Source organism: Chiloscyllium plagiosum, chromosome 23 (genome assembly GCF_004010195.1).
Source record: "Chiloscyllium plagiosum isolate BGI_BamShark_2017 chromosome 23, ASM401019v2, whole genome shotgun sequence".
NCBI lineage: Eukaryota > Metazoa > Chordata > Chondrichthyes > Orectolobiformes > Hemiscylliidae > Chiloscyllium > Chiloscyllium plagiosum.
Window position 1 is genome coordinate 31346048 of NC_057732.1, and position 16460 is coordinate 31362507.

Below are 16460 nucleotides of genomic sequence, written 5' to 3' on the forward strand. Positions count from 1 at the left end.
CCACTCCGGCCTATCACCCTCACCTTGACCTCCTTCCACCTATCACATTTCCAACACCCCTCCCCCAAGTCCTTCCTCCCTTTCCTCATTCCTGAACACACTTTCCTCATTCCTGAAGAAGGGCTCATGCCCGAAACGTCGATTCTCCTGTTCCTTGGATACTGCCTGACCTTCTGTTATTTTCCAGCAACACATTTTCAGCCCAGATCTTCCAGTCCCAATAACTGTGGAATCTATCTCAGCCTTAAATATGCACAAGGATTCTGCCTCCACAGCTTTGTGGGAAAAAATTCCAAAGACTCGTAACCCTCTGAGAGAAGAAATTGTTTCTTATCTCATTCGTGAATTGGCATCCCTTGATTCCAAGACTATGCCCTCTGGACCTAGATTTGCCCATGAGAGGAAACATCGTTTTAGCATTTACCCTGTCAAGCCCCTTAAGATAGATGGATTCTTGATTAGTGGGGTAATCAAGGGTTATGGGAAAGGCAGGAAAGTGGACATGAAGTATGTTCGATCAGCCATTCTATTTAATGGTGGAACAGGCTCAAGGGGCTGAATGGTGTCCACCTCTTCCTATTTCTTATGGTCTTATGAAGTTCCTTTAGTCAAATGTTGAGTGTATTTCTCTCTCCATAGACTGCGCCACATCTGCTGAGTATTTCCAATATTATCTTCAATTATTTGTGACTAATGCATATACACAGATATTCATAATAGTTCCAGTTTTTGAGTCTTTTTATTACTGAGAGCACGCAGTACTCAACTGCTTGTGATAATTATAGGTATGAATAATTATGAGACATTTATTTTTGTTTATATAGATGTATTGCAGAAATATGAAAATTATTGTGTACAAATTATTCTGGAATCTATTTTAAACGTACTTGGGCTCAACTGGAAGCTACAAATAAACATATCATTGAATGCAAACTTTGCCAAAATATGAATAAGGTATGAAAAGTGTAAATACTCTTGAATTAGTATAGTGTGCTGTTGAGGTTCACGACAAGGGTAGATAATGACTGTGACATGGGGCAACATGGAATGGAGTACAATTTAGGTTGGAAAAGAGAAGAAAGCATTGATAAAAATTGACTTGTACAAAGTAAGATGTTCTTACCTAACCAGCATATGTCTATGCTTCTTTTCAGAATTCTGTAAGGTTAGTTTCTCCTCTTTCAGCTCTTCTATAGTTCGTTCACGCTTATGCTATTTTAAAAACAATGCAAAATAATAGATTGATCTCTGATATTGTGAACAAACAGCATTTTAAAAAAAAAAGGTTTCTCCTAGTAGTTAATTTGTTTCCCAACTTATATTTTTTCCTGTCTGCATTTCTACCTTTTTAGTCGTTTCCCAATCTCTCTCTCTTTTTCTAAAACTGGTTTTATTCCTTCATCATGTATGATAGCAGGATTTTCACTGAGTTATTCACAATTGCCAGAGTTTTAACTCCCTGGTTTCAAAAAGCAGTCATCACAAGCAGGAGAGAAGTGTGTTGTGAGGTCAGTGCCTGGTACCTACCTTGCTTGAATCACCAGGGTTAAACATAGGCAGAAAAAGTATGATTTTTTTAAAATGTAAGAAGACCTGCTTGACTATGAGAAGGAACCTGAGATTCTGAGTTCCACATAAATACTTAGGGTTCCCAGAAATTCTTTTCTTCCTTAGCATGGTCTCCCAGCATTCATACAATAAGTTGGGAATGTTTACATTAGTGCCTCCCAATTGGCTTTCATGGGAGAGAGTGGTGGAAGAATGAGTTCTGGACCTGGAGATTCAAACTTCCTTTAAGTAATGCAGAGGAACACTCTGAAAGAAACTTCTTGAACCTTTTCTGACCTCAGTTCTTCTACCCAAACAAAACTTTTGTTAAAATTATTTTCATGCCACAATTAAGTCATTGGAGACTGATATGAACATTTAAGAAAGCCACCCTGATTTCCAAGCAAATATCACTTTCATCTGCTGGGATGAGTAGATTCAAATGAAGAATCTGATGGAAAACATTGGGACTTCAAAAGGTTAGACCAGGGAGAACCTTACTGCCCCTCCATCCGTTGCTGCTTGGTGGAAGGAACATAACCAACTTGTCTAAACTGATACCTTCACAGATCTGGGGCTCCAATATTCAATGGTTCTAGAAACATTTAACATACATTGCAGAATTTGCCCTCTGATTTTATTTTGTCTTGTTATTCATCTTTAAAAGAAGTATAAACTTTTTTTTTCCTCTTTTATATACATTATTTTGTATTCATTGCTAATTTTTTTATGTTGCTGTAATGCACATATTTCCTGACATTTTAAAATATAATTTATAAAATGACAATGAGAAGTTAGAAATTCAGAAGTACCTGCATATTCATTAGATCCCTTGCTTTCTGATCTTTCTCATCAGACCTGATCTGGGCAAGCCGGGTTAGATTTATAACCTCTTCACGTGCACGTCTTTGTTCTGAGATGAGATTATCTTCTTCAAGCATCCGTTTACGCAATAAATTAACCTCTACCTCCGTCAAAGAAAGCTGCATGTAAAGTTGGCAGTTTAATGGTCATAGTTCAGAAGACAATGAAAGATTTTTTTAATGAGAATTAAACACTTCAATGTATATTTTTATGAGTTATTAATTCCAACATGGTTCAGCACATGCCGTATATATAAGTTAAAAATTGTGGATGCTGCACATCTGAAATAAAATGAGAAAATGTTGAGAACCTTACTAGGTCTTGCAGCATCTGGGACACAGAAACAGAGTAAACATTTGAGTCTGGTATGACTCTTCTTCAGATATATGTGCAGTGTCTGCCAGATATGTACATAGCCCTACAGACTATCACTTTAGCCACTGGTGCTCAGCATTAATGGTACAGTGAGAGAGAGGAGAGGGACCTCAACCTCAAGTCAGATCACCTTCCTCTCAGGGAGACAAGGTGGTGCCAGTAGGCACCCAGATGGAGGAGGAGCCACACTCAAGACAGAAGCTTTCTCTCAGCTCACTCCAGAGAAGCTTGTCCCTTCCACCTCCCCACTGCCTATGATGCCCAAGCCTATGAATTCCCAGCCTTCAGAGGAGTGTGACCCGGATCTAGTTGGGGCATTCTCAGCAGGACTGGACCCTCAAGGCCAAATGCCCCGCACAGACAATCAGCTAAGCATTCCACCCAACAAGGCCAACTACAGAGCAGACTTCCTTCACTCCAGATGCAGATATCAGGACTATATTTGGATGTAGTGCAAGAAAGAGGAAGAAAAAGAATCTTACTGAAGCCACATAGGTGCACAGTGATACTTAATTTTAAATAATCCTGCATTTTTGTAAATATACATTCACTTACAGTCTTAAAATGTCTGCCCTAGTTTCTTTATAGGTTTTGGACTCGATTAAGTCACACCCACTTGAAATATGAGCAGCCCAGGCATGAAAGGCATTATAATGACCAAATGTTGTTCATCTCTCACAAGCAACTGACTCCTTGACTGCAGATAATTGAGCAACAGGGAGAGGTTGAATTTAACTGTGTAATGACTTATTGGTGAAAGTGGACTGTAAATCAAGCTTCACTGTTTTCCTGATACATCACAAATAAAATCTGATTAAACCAATAAATTCTCCAATTCTACTTAATTGTCTTATTTCGGTTAAAAGAATATGCACAACAGATGTTTTTCCCGTAACCAGTAAATAACTATTCATTGGAATTAAACATTTTTAATTAATGGAATAGAAACATGAATTGCTTATTTATAACTTTATAACTTAAACTCTACCCTTTTAAAAATTTCAATAAACATACAAACAGAAACTCAAAGACATGTAAGTCATTAATATTATGGGGGACAAAATCAAAAATCTAGGAAACACATTTCAATAACATCAGTTCAAACTAGAGGCATCAATGAGTTAATTTTTTGTGTGTCCATTCAACTCCTTCCAACACTTTGTTGATGACAGAATGTGGATATACCAATTCTCCGTCTTTCATTCACTGGTTAAGAATTTATGTTTTCAATGTCTCTGAAGGGAGTTTTCTTTTTCTTCTCTCAGTGAGGGATTTGAAGAGAGCAGCTTACAGATGAAAGGTGAGGGTGAATAGCTGGCAACTAGGGATTTTCTTTTATTTCTCCACATAGAAAGAAAAAAATGCTTTCATTTTATAGGCTGGATTTATTGTCTATACATGGGTATAGCCACTTGCTTAGGAACCAATCAAGAAGTTGTTACAATGCTGAGCTTTTCTGAACACATAATAATTTGTGCCATCTGAAAAGCTAATCAAATGAACATGCCTGGGCAGAATTGCCCTGAATACTCATACAGGCAGTGCCTTTGTGGAAGATCTTCCTCATTGCTTGAATAAGGTATAGTTGCAGACACAAATCACAAGGTGTTCCAGTAACTTGTTTTTAAAACTGCAAACAATCTCTTATCCAGCTTTCCTGGTTCAAAGCAGTACCTTTTCCCTTTTCAGTCCACAGCCCGAAAAAAAGTGGTCTTTATCAACAGTGAACATCTAATTACTGTATATTAAATTTGATGTTAAGTAACAATTTCTCAGTTAAAGAATTTGCTGAATACTTCTTGTGTTCAAGATTATGGTGGAGTAGTCAGGCTGGAAAAGCTCAGCAGGTCTGTCAGCATCTATGAAGAGAAATCAAAGTTAATGTTTCGGGTCCAGTGACCCCTCCTCAAAACTAATAATAACTAGCAAAATGTCAGTTTATATGCAGAATATAGGACTGGGGGAGAGGGTAAGGAGTAGAGATAGAGCCCAGAGAAGAACAATTGGACAGACAAAGGAGTGGATAACACTCTGGCTAGGAGGATGAATAGCTGTTAATGGAGATTGTTAATGGCTAACATTGGGTTATATGTAATAGCAGACTATGTGGTAAGAAGGCCTGGTGTGTCGGGATGATGGCTAAGACATTGGAGAGTTCAAATCCTAAAGTTATTGAACTCAACACTGAGTCCAGAAGGCAGTAGGGTCCCCAAATAGAAAATGAGGTGTTGTTCTTCAAGCTTATGCAGAGCTGAGATAGAGATTATCAACTCCTTTGTCTTTACGCCTTACCCCCAACCCTTCTTCTGCATATAAACCAACATTTAAACCAACATTTTCCCAGCTATCATCATTCTGAGGAATGGTCAGCACCTGAAACGTTAACTCTGATTTCTCTGCACAGATGCTGCCCGACCTGCTGAGCTTTTCCAGCAATTTCTGTTTTTGTTTCTGATTCACAGCATCCACAGTTCTTTCAGTCCTTGTGGTTGGAGACAGCCATGGCAGACAAGGCAGTAAGGACATCCTCCTGGTGTTTGGGGTGGTGGCAAAGATCCTCCAGCAATTGGAGGCAGCAACGGCAACAGACTTTTCAAGATGGTGGCACCAGCAAGGCAACGTGGGGGTGGGAGGGGTTGTCATTCTGGAGAGCAGTGGTGAATTGAGACAGTGTATATATAGAATCCCTATAGTGTGGAAACAGGCCTTTTGACCTAACAAGTCCACACCGGTCCTCCGAAGAGTATCCCACCCAGATCAATTCCCCGATTCTACTACTCTACATTTACCCTTTACTAATGCATCTAATGTACACACCCCAAAACACTTTGGGCAATTTAGTATGGCCAATTCAACTAACCATCACATCTTTGGACTGTGGGATGAAACTGGAGCATCTGGAGGAAACCCACGCTGACACAGGGAGAATGTGCAAACTCTGCACAGTCACCCGAGGCTGGAATCGAGCCCAGGTCCCTGGTAATGTGAGGCAGCAATGCTAACCACTGAGCCACTGTGCTGCCCATTGTGGACTGGGAGGTTGATGGACTAGAAATAGAAACTCCCAGCCCCATTATCAGCAAACTGGAAAATGGCTGCCGGCTGGTATGGCGACAAACCGAGGTAACCGCCACCATCTTGTATTGGCGATGGTGTTCAGGAGGATGCATGTGGATCCGCCATTTTTATAGGGTCAATGTGCAGCAGTACGCCTGCGTTTCCTTTAATAGTGGCTGGAAAGGGACAATAAGACCATTCAGTCCATCAAGACTGCAAAAGAAAATTATTAAAGAAAATTGAAAAAAAGTGTCCAGGCGGTTGAGGGTAGTGAGGTCAGGAATAGGATTACAAGGTCGCGAGAGGGCACCGGCAACCAGGATGTTGATTTGAAATGTGTGTATATCAGTGCCAGCAGCATCTGGGATAAGGTAGATGAACTTGCAGCATGGGTTGGTCCTGGGATTTTGATGTTGTGGCCATTTCAGAGACATGACTAGAGGAGGGACAGGAATGGTTGTTGCAGATTCTGGGATTTAGATGTTTCAGCAAGAACAGAGATGATGGTTAAAAAGTTTGGGGGGGTGGGGTAGGCACGGTGTGGCATTGTTAATCAAGGGTAGTATTACAGCAGCTGAGAGAATGTTTGAGGACTCATCCACTGAGGTAGTTCAAGCGAGGTTAGAAACAGGAAAGGAGAGGTCACCTTGTTGGGAGTTTTCTACAGGCATCGGAATTGTTCCAGGGATATAGAGGAAACTATAGCAAAGATGATAGGAGGAAGAGTAACAGGGCAGTTGTTATGGTGGACTTTAACTTCCCCAATATTGACTGGGATTACCATAGTTAAAGTAGTTTAGATGGGTCAGTTTTTGTTCAATGCGTGCAGGAGGCCAACAAGGGACAATGCCATATTGTATTTGGTACTGGGGAATGAACCGGCCAGGTGTTAGATTTGGAGATAGGTGAGCACTTTGGCGATACTGACCATAATTTGGTAATGTTTACAATAGCAATGGGCAGGATAGGTATATACCGCAGGGAAAGAGGTATAATTGGGTGGTGCAGGGTGGGGGCAGGGGGGGAAGTGGAAGACAATTATGATGCAATTAGGCAAGATGTATGATGCATAGGATGGGGAAGGAAACTGCAGGGGATGGACATAGTTGAAATGTGGAACTCATTCAAGGAAAAGCTACTGTGGGTCCTTGATAAGTATAAACCTATCACGCAGGGAGGTAGGTTTTGAGAGAGGGAGCCATGGTTTCCTAAAGAAGTTGAAGCTCTTGTCAAGAGGAAGAAGAAGACTTATGTGAGGATGAGGTGTGAAGGCTCAGATATGGGGGCTTGAGAGTTATAAGTTAGCCAGAAAAGATCTAAAAAGAGCCAGGGGGGGACATGAGAAGTTGTTGACTGATAGGATCAAGGAAAACCCTAAGGCCTTCTATAGGTATATCAGGGATAAAAGAATAACTAGAGTAAGAATAGGGCCAATTAAAGATAGTAGTGGAAAATTGTGTGTGGAATCTGAAGACATAGGGGAAGTGCTTAATAAATACTTTTTGTCAGCATTCACATTGGAAAAGGGCAAGTTAGTGAGAATACGGAGATACAGACTACAAGGTTAGATGGGATTGAGGTTGACAAAGAGGAGGTTTTAGCAATTTTGGAAGATCTGAAAACAGACAAGACCCCGGGCCGGATGGGATTTATCCTTGAATTTTCTGGGAAGTCAGGGAGGAGATTGCAGAGTCTTTGGCTTTGATCTTTATGTCATCATTGTTAACAGGAGTAGTGCCAGAAGACTGGAGGATAGCAAATGTTGTTCCCTCGTTAAGAAGGTGAGTAGGGACAACCCTAATAATCATAGGCCAGTGAGCCTTAATTTGGCTGTGGGGAGGGTGTTGGAAAAGGTTATGAAAGATAGGATTTGTAATCATCTGGAAAGGAAAATTTGATTAGGGATAGTCAACACAGTTTTGTGAAGGGTAGGTCATGCCTCACTAACCTTATTGAGTTCTTTGAGAATGTGATAAAACAGCTGGATGAAGGTAAAGTAGTTGATCTGGTGTATGTTGACTTCAGTAAGGTGTTTGATAAGATTCCACACAGTAGGCTATTGCACAAAATACAGACTTTCGGGATTGAAGGTGAGTTACAGTCATAGAGTCAGAGAGATGTACAGCACGGAAACAGACCCTTCGGTCCAACTTGTCCATGCTGCCACATATCCCCAACCTAATCTAGTCCCATCTGCCAGCACCCGGCCCATATCCCTCCAAACCATTCCTGTTCATATACCCATTCAGATGCCTTTTAAATGCTGCAATTGTACCAGCATTCACCACTTCCCCTAGCAGCTAATTCCATACACGTACCACCCTCTGCATGAAAAAGTTGCTCCTTAGGTCTCTTTTATATCTTTTTCCTCTCACCTTAAACCTATGCCCTCTAGTTCTGGACTCCCCCAACCCAGGGAAGAGACTTTGTTTCCTTATCCTATCCATGCCCCTCATGGATAGGATAAGTAAACCTCTTTAAGGTCACCCCTCAGCCTCCGACGCTCCTGGGAAAACAACCCTAGCCTTTTCAGCCTCTCCCTAAAGCTCAAATCCTCCAATCCTGGCAACATCCCTGTAAATCTTTTCTGAACCCTTTCACGTTTCACAACATCTTTCCAATAGGAAGGAGACCAGAATTGGGCGCAATATTCCAAAAGTGACCTAACCACTATCCTGTACAGCCACAACATGACCTCCCAACCCCATTACTCAATACTCTGACCAATAAAGGAAAACATACCAAATGCCTTCTTCACTGTCCTCTCTACCTGTGACTCCACTTTCAGGGAGCTATGAACCAGCACTCCAAGGTCTCTTTGTTCAGCCACACTCCTTCGGACCTTACCATTACGTGTATAAGTCCTGTTAAGATTTACTTTCCCAAAATGCAGCACCTCATATTTATCTAAATTAACTTCCATCAACCACTTCTCAGCCCATTGACCCATCTGATCAAGATCCCTTTGTAATCTTTGCTGTCCACTACACCTCCAATTTTGGTGTCATCTGCAAACTTATCGCTTATGCTCACATCCAAATCATTTATATAAATGATGAAAAGTAGTGGACCCAGCACCGATCCTTGTGCCAGTCCACTGGTCACAGACCTCCAATTTAAAAAACAACCCTCCACCACCACCCTCTGTCTCTACCTTTGAGCCAGTTCTGTATCCAAATGGCTAGTTTTCCTTGTATTCCATGAGATTTAACCTTGCTAACCAATCTCCCAATGGGAACCTTGTCGAACGCCTTACTGAAGTCCATATAGATTACATCCACTGCTCTGCCCTCATCAATCCTCCTTGTTACTTGTTCAAAACACTCATTCAAGTTTGTGAGATATGATTTCCCATGCACAAAGACATGTTAACTATCCCTATTTAGTCCTTGCCTTTCCAAATACATGTAAATCCTGTCCCTCAGGCTTCCCTCCAACAACTTGCCCACCATCGACATCAGGCTCACTGGTCTATAGTTCCCTGGCTTGTCCTTACCACCTTTCTTAAACAGTGGCCATCCTCCAAGTCTTCTGGCACCTCGCCTGTGACTATCGATGATACAAATATTTCAGCAAGGGGCCCAACAATTACTTCCCTACTTTCCCACAGAGTTTTTGGGTACACCAGATCAAGTCCTGGGAATTTATCCACTTTTATGCATTTCAAGACATCCAGCACTTCCTCCTTTGTAATATGGACATTTTTCAAGATTGCGCCATCTATTTCCCTACATTCTATACCTTCCAGGCCCTTTTCCACAGTAAAAACTGCAAAATACTTGTTTAGTAACTCCCCCTTCTCCTGCAGCTCCACACAAGGTCGCCTTGCTGATCTTTGAGAGACCCTACTCTCTAGGAGAAAGTGAGGACTGCAGATGCTGGAGATCAGAGCTTAAAAATGTGTTGCTGGAAAAGCGCAGCAGGTCAGGCAGCATCAAAGGAGCAGGAGAATCGACGTTTCGGGCATAAACCCTTCTTCAGGGCATATGCCCTTGCGGCATAAGCCCTTCTTTCCTGAAGAAGAGCCCTACTCTCTCCGTAGTTACCCTTTTGTCCTTAATATATTTGTAAAAACTCTTTACATTCTCCTTAATTCTATTTGCCAAAGCTATCTCATGTACCCTTTTTGCCCCCCTGATTTCCCTCTTAAATATACTCCTACTGCCTTTATACTCTTCTAAGGATTTATTCAATATATCTTGTCTATATCTGACATATGCTTACTTCTTTTTCTTAACTAAACCCTCAATTTCTTTAGTCATCCAGCATTCCCTACACCTACCAGCCATTCCTTGCACCGTAACAGGAATATAATGTCTGTGGACTCTCGTTATCTCATTTCTGAAAGCTTCCCATTTTCCAGCCTTCCCTTTATCTGCGAACATCTGCCCCCAGTCAGCTTTTGAAAATTCTTGTCTAATACCATCAAAATCAGCCTTCCTCCAATTTAGAACTTCAACTTATAGATCTGGTCTATCCTTTTCCATCACTATTTTAAAACGAATAGAATAATGGTTTCTGGCCCCAAAGTGCTCCCCCACTGACACCTCAGTCACCTGCCCTGCCTTATTTCCCAAGAGTAGGTCAAGTTTTGCATCTTCTCTGGTAGGTATATCTACATACTGAATCAGAAAATTTTCTTGTACACACTTAACAAATTCCTCTCTATCTAAACCCTTAACACTATTGCAGCCCCAGTCTATGTTCAGAAAGTTAAAGTCCCCTTCCATAACCACCCTATTATTCTTACAGATAGCTGAGATCTCCTTACAAATTTGTTTCTTAATTTCCCTCTGTCTATTAGCAGGTCTACAATAGAATCCCAATGAGGTGATCATCCCTTTCTTATTTCTCAGTTCAACCCAAATAACTTCCCCAGATGTATTTTCGGGAAAATCCTCCCTCAGTAAACTGTAATGCTCTCCTTTATCAAAAACGCCACTCCCTCTCCTCTCTTGCCTCCCTTTCTGTCCTTCCTACAGCATTTGTATCCTGGAACATTAAACTGCCAGTTCTGTCCATCGCTGAGCCATGTTTCTGTAATTGCTATGATATTCCAGTCCCATGTTCGTAACTATGCCCTGAGTTCATCTGCCTTTCCTGTTAGGCCTCTTTCATTGAAATAAATGCAGTTTAATTTGTCAGTCCTACCTTGTTCTCTGCTTTGTCCCTGCCTGCCCTGACTATTTGACTCACTTCAGTTCTCAACTGTACAGTCTCAGATTGACCTCTTTCCTCACTATTTCCCTGAGTCCCACCCCTCCACCTTACTAGTTTAAATCCTCCCGAGGAGCTCTAGCAAATCTCCCTGCCAGTATATTAGTCCCCTTCCAATTCAGGTGCAATCCATCCTCCTTGTACAAGTCACTTCTACCCCAGAAGAGATTCCAATGATCCAAAAATGTGAATCTTTCTCCCATACTCTAGCTCTTCAGCCATGCATACATCTGCTCTATCCTCCTATTCCTACCCTCACTAGCTCGCAGCACCACGAGTAATCCAGATATTACTACTCTCGAAGACCTATTTTTAAAATTCCTGCATAACTCTCTATATTCTCCCTTCAGAATCTCATCCTTTTCCCTTCCTATGTCATTGGTTCCAATGTGTACTATGACCTCCTGCTGGGCCCTCTCCCCTTGAGAACATTCTGCACCCTCTCTGAGATATCTTTGATCCTGGCACCAGGGAGGCAACACACCATTCTGATCTTTCACTGCTTGCCACAGAATCATCTGTCTGTGCCTCGGACTAGAGAGTCCCCTAACCCAATTGATCTCTTGGGACCCAACGTACCTCTCATTGCGTTAGAACCAGTCTCGATACCAGAAACTTGGCTGTTTGTGCTACATTTTCTTGAGGATCCGACACCCCCTACATTCTCCAAAATGGCATACTTGTTTGAAATGGGGATAGCCACAGAGGACTCCTGCACTACCTGCCTACCTCTCTTACCTTTCCTGGCATTTACTCATCTATGTGACTGTATCTGCAACTTCTCTCCCTTCCTATAACTGCCATCCATCACATCCCCTTGCTCTTGTAAATTTCTCATTGCCTCTAACTGTCTCTCTAACTGATCCATTCGATCTGATAGGATTCACAACCAATGGCATTTATTGCAGATCTAATTCTCAGTGACGTGTTAACTCCCTAAACTCCCACATATGACAAGAAGAGCATATCACTCTGCTAAAGGCCATTTTTGCTTCTTTCAATCTACAGACCCAGAAAATAGCACAGTCTTATTCCTTTACAAAACACTGCTCCAGGCTAACTTAATACTTATGGCTTATATTTTTAAGTTTAATCAAAAGACATATCTCAATATAACATATAATCAAGAAAGAACCCACTCTACTCACTACTGCAGACTTACTGTAAGGCCACACTTAAAATATTTACTTATTTGTTACTGTGCTATGACCTCTCCCAAACAGGTTTCTCCAAGAATTTCACTGTTTGTTAATTTTCCCAGACGTACTCCGATGTCCAATGATATATGAATTCAAACAGTAAAGGCAGTAACTGCTGTAGGTTCACTGCTGTATCAGTTAGCAGTATGGGTTCCTTTCTCTCTCTCCTGCACTGCCTGACCATGTGCTTCCTTTGTCTGCTCCTCTCCCTTTTAAAAATGCTGTTGTTTTGACTTTTCTCCAAATTTCCAAAATAATGCAACAGCATATAAAACAGTAATTGGTGCTCCTGGCATTCGAGGAAATCACCTCCAATACCTCAAAAAAGGAGCAGCTTGTTACAGCTAGAAATTTTTCCTGCCCCCCACCTGCAGTTTGGATCAGAAATTGGCTCGCTGAAAGAAGACAGAGGGTGGTGGTTGATGGGAAATGTTCATCCTGGAGCTCAGTTACCAGTGACGTGCCGCAAGGATATATTTTGAGGCCACTGCTGTTCATCATTTTTAAAAATGATCTGGGTGTGGGCATGGAAGGATGGGTCAGTAAATTTGCCTATGACACTAAGGTACGCAGAGTTGTAGATAGTGCCGAAGGATGTTATGGCTTACAAAGAGACATAAATAAGATACAGAGCTGGCCTAAGAAGTGGCGAATGAAGTTTAATGCAGAAAAGTGTGAGGTAGTTTACTTCAGAAGAATAACAGGAATGCAGAACACTGGGCTAATGGTAAAATTCTTGGCAGTGTAGATGAACAGAGAGATCTCGGTGTCCAGGTGCATAAATCCTTGAACATTGCCACCTAGGTTGATAGGGTTGTTGAGAAGGTATATGGTGTGTTGGCATTTATTGGTAGGGGGATTGAGTTTCAGAGCCACGAGGTCATGCTTCAGCCGGACAAGACACTGGTAAAGCCAGTCTTGGAGTATTGCGTACAGTTCTGGTCACTGCATTCTAGGAAGGATGTTGAAGCTTTGGAAAGGGTTCAGAGGAGATTTACCAGGATGTTGCCAGGTATGGAAGGAAGGTCTTACGAGGAAAGGCTGAGGGAACCGAGGCTGTTATTGTTGGAGAGAAGACGATAGAGAGGTGACTTAATCAAGACGTATAAGATAACCAGAGCAATAGATAGGGTGGACAGTGAGAGCCTTTCTCCTCACATGGTGAAAGCTAACAAGAGGGGAAATAGCTTTAAATTGAGGGGAGATAGATTTAGTACAAATATTAAGAGTAGTTTCTTCACTCAGAGAGTAGTAGGAGCATGGAACGGACTGCCTGCAAAAGTAGTACACTCGTTGATGTTAAGGGCATTTAAATGGTCATTGGACAGTCATATGGATAATAATGGAATGGTGTAGGTTAGATGGGCATCAGATTATTTTCACAGGTCAGCACAACAGTGAGGGCCGAAGGGCCTGTATTGCGCTGTAACGTTCTATGTTCTATGCTCTAACATCTTGGAGGCCAGTGGCTGGAATGAGACTTTTGGCAAGGTGGCGGCGACCTGGCCTGGCCGTGGAACCAGAGACTCCTGGTTACAGTAGGATCAGAGGAAGACTCCTAGTGTTGGCGAGGCTATAGGAAGGATGTTGTGGAACTTGGAAGAATTCAGAAAGAAATTACAAGATTGTTGCCAGGGTTGGAGGGTTGGAGCTATAGGTAGAGGCTGAATAGGCTGGGACTATATTCCCTAGAGCCTCAGAGGCTGAGGGGTGACATTTTTGAGGTTTATAAAATCTTGAGGGGCATGGACAGGGTAAATAGGTCTTTTCCCTGGGTTGAATCCAAAAGGAGAGGGCATAGGTTTAAGAAGAGAGGGAAAAGATTTGAAAGGGACTGAAGGGGCAACCTTTTAATGCAGAGGATGGTACATGTCTGGAACGAGCTGCCAGAGGAAGTTGTGGAAATTGGTATAATTACAACATTTAAAGGCATCTGGACGGGTATATGAATAGGAAGGGTTTAAAGGGATTATGGGCCAATTGGTGGCAAAGGGGAGTAGATTTATCTAGGATATCTGGTCAGCATGGATGAGTTGGACCAAAAGTTCTGCTTCCATGCTGTACGTCCACAGCGGGTCACCTGGTGTCATCAAGGCAGCAACAGAGCCAGGAACCCCTGATTATGGGGCTTGTGGATTCAGGATAGGATCTGGCTTTGGTGGTAGTGACAGCAAGTTGGGCACAGTGGTGAAGAAATGGCGTGTAAAGAGTGATGACTCCTACATTGGTGAGTTTGTGGTGATGCGGTGGAGGAGGGATGGAGGCACAGGTGTCATTTGTGAGCCAGCTCAGGGCCCATGGCGGAGATGGTGTAACGAAGATAGACTCTTTCAGTGATATCTTTTTATTCTTAAACTATTCAAAATGGTGACCAGTTGTAGAGACAGTTGGAGCTTTTCACTGCATTTTGTTGTATTATTCACTGTAAAATGCAAGTGACAATAAATCATTAAATTCAATTTCAGGTTGTTAAGAGCAAAATATGCATGAATGAAAATGGGCTGTGTGGAAAGTATGATTCTATGCTTTTATAGATAAATGAAATGTTGAGCACATTTCAACTCTCATCCTATTTAAGTTGTAGAATTCATTTTCTACTATCTATGCCTATCCATCTTTCTTCATTCAAGACAGACAATCAGCTTTCTGACATGTCCTAATATCAATGCCTTAAATACCTTTGGCTTTTGTGGTAGGTCGTTGTTCAAAATAGCAACTTTCTTCACTATTGAAAGGATGGATGTGCATGTATTCATCAAGACAGCTATCACTGGACAGTCAACTCCATTCTCTGCCTCTCCCTCGAGGTCTGTGTTCCCCTTTTCTTGCAAGGAGAGGAAACGGACAATTTTGAATTGGGAAGGATTATGTGAAGCAAGTTAATGTGCATACTCATGTAGGGAGGAGTTACCTGGAGTGAAAGAAATTAGTAGAGATGCCTGGGGTGTTGTTCAGAATGATGCAGTGTAGGACAATGCTCTTATGGGTTTGTTGAACCTCTTAGAGTATTGTTTCCAAGTTCAAGCGGCTGTACTCCTGCTGCTCATTTTCTCAGTCACTTACATTGATACCAGCATGGAGAGACTGACTAGCTTGTCTTCCTGTCTGCAAGAGACAGCACTTCATTTCAGTTTCACACATATCATTTAGAGACAGAGACAGGGATAAAGGGTGGAGCCTTCCAATGTCTCCTTTCCATTCCTTTGGTTGTTGACTCCTCAAGAAACAATGTAGCATTCAGTCATTCTCAGCCTTGCCTGAATCCCTAATGTAGAAATGCTTCCTTTGACAGGGTGCTGGTCGTCATCACGCATTCAGCTAAAAAGCTAAGAGAATGCCTGCTTCTCCACTAAACAGGTTTACAACCCACTCTTCATGGTTGTAAACATACTTTTTTCAATAAAATTCCATCAACACCATTTGGCTTGGAAGACACAATCAAAAATTTATTAATACCCAATTGTTATCTATGATAATTGGGAGGTTATCATTGGCAGGAAGACTGCAGGATTTGAGATAAAGGCCAATCACCACTTACTCTGCATTTCGGGAATGACAATAAATGTTGCCTTGCCAATAATCATATCCTGAAAACAAATTTTAAAAATTGCAGCTTACCTGGTCTGCTAGTTTTCTTTTTAAACTTTTAACCTCATTTTCTAATTCATTCCTCCTTTCCAAAAATGCTCCACCAATCGGAAAAGATTCTACCTATAGTTACAAAAGATGAGTAAGTCATATGATCAGAATGAGGGAGACTTTGCTGGAGTGAGACATAGTGAATAACTGAGAATTTGGGTCAAAATGGGAATTTAGGGCAGAGAGGGAAAGAGGTGATTAATTAAGGTTTACTCCAAAATAAAAGTCTTCATAGTGAGAGGTGAGTGGGAGAGGAAATAAGACGTGGATTGAGAGGCAACCTGTACTGAGAGCAATGGTTATATAACATCACAAGTACAGGGAAAGCAACTGATTGGTGAGACAAACAGAAATTGCTGAAAAACCTCAGCAGGTCTGGCAGTATCTGTGGGAAAGCAGTGTTAATGTTCTGGGTCCAGTGAACCTGCTTCAGAACTGATTGGCGAATTGGTTTCATCAGTATTGCTAATCTTTAAAGTAAAAGTTGGGTATGTAGTTCGTGTTTAGGTTTCTTGACATTTGTTTTCTCTCTTTCTGAATAAGAAAGTACAGACAAGTAAG

At 41.7% G+C, this 16460-nt stretch overlaps 1 protein-coding gene across 5 annotated transcripts in view; it reads right to left on the reverse strand.

Moving 5' to 3' along the window:
- ccdc146 (coiled-coil domain containing 146) overlaps nt 1–16460 on the reverse strand; it is a 145562-nt gene that overhangs the window by 37284 nt on the left and 91818 nt on the right. For all 5 annotated transcript variants that reach the window (XM_043713819.1, XM_043713818.1, XM_043713820.1 and 2 more), the window contains 3 exons: nt 15879–15971; nt 2361–2531; nt 1124–1212 (listed from right to left, as the gene is read on the reverse strand). In XM_043713819.1, coding sequence (XP_043569754.1) covers nt 1124–1212; nt 2361–2531; nt 15879–15971 — 353 coding nt within the window. The remainder of the gene's footprint in view (nt 1–1123; nt 1213–2360; nt 2532–15878; nt 15972–16460) is intronic.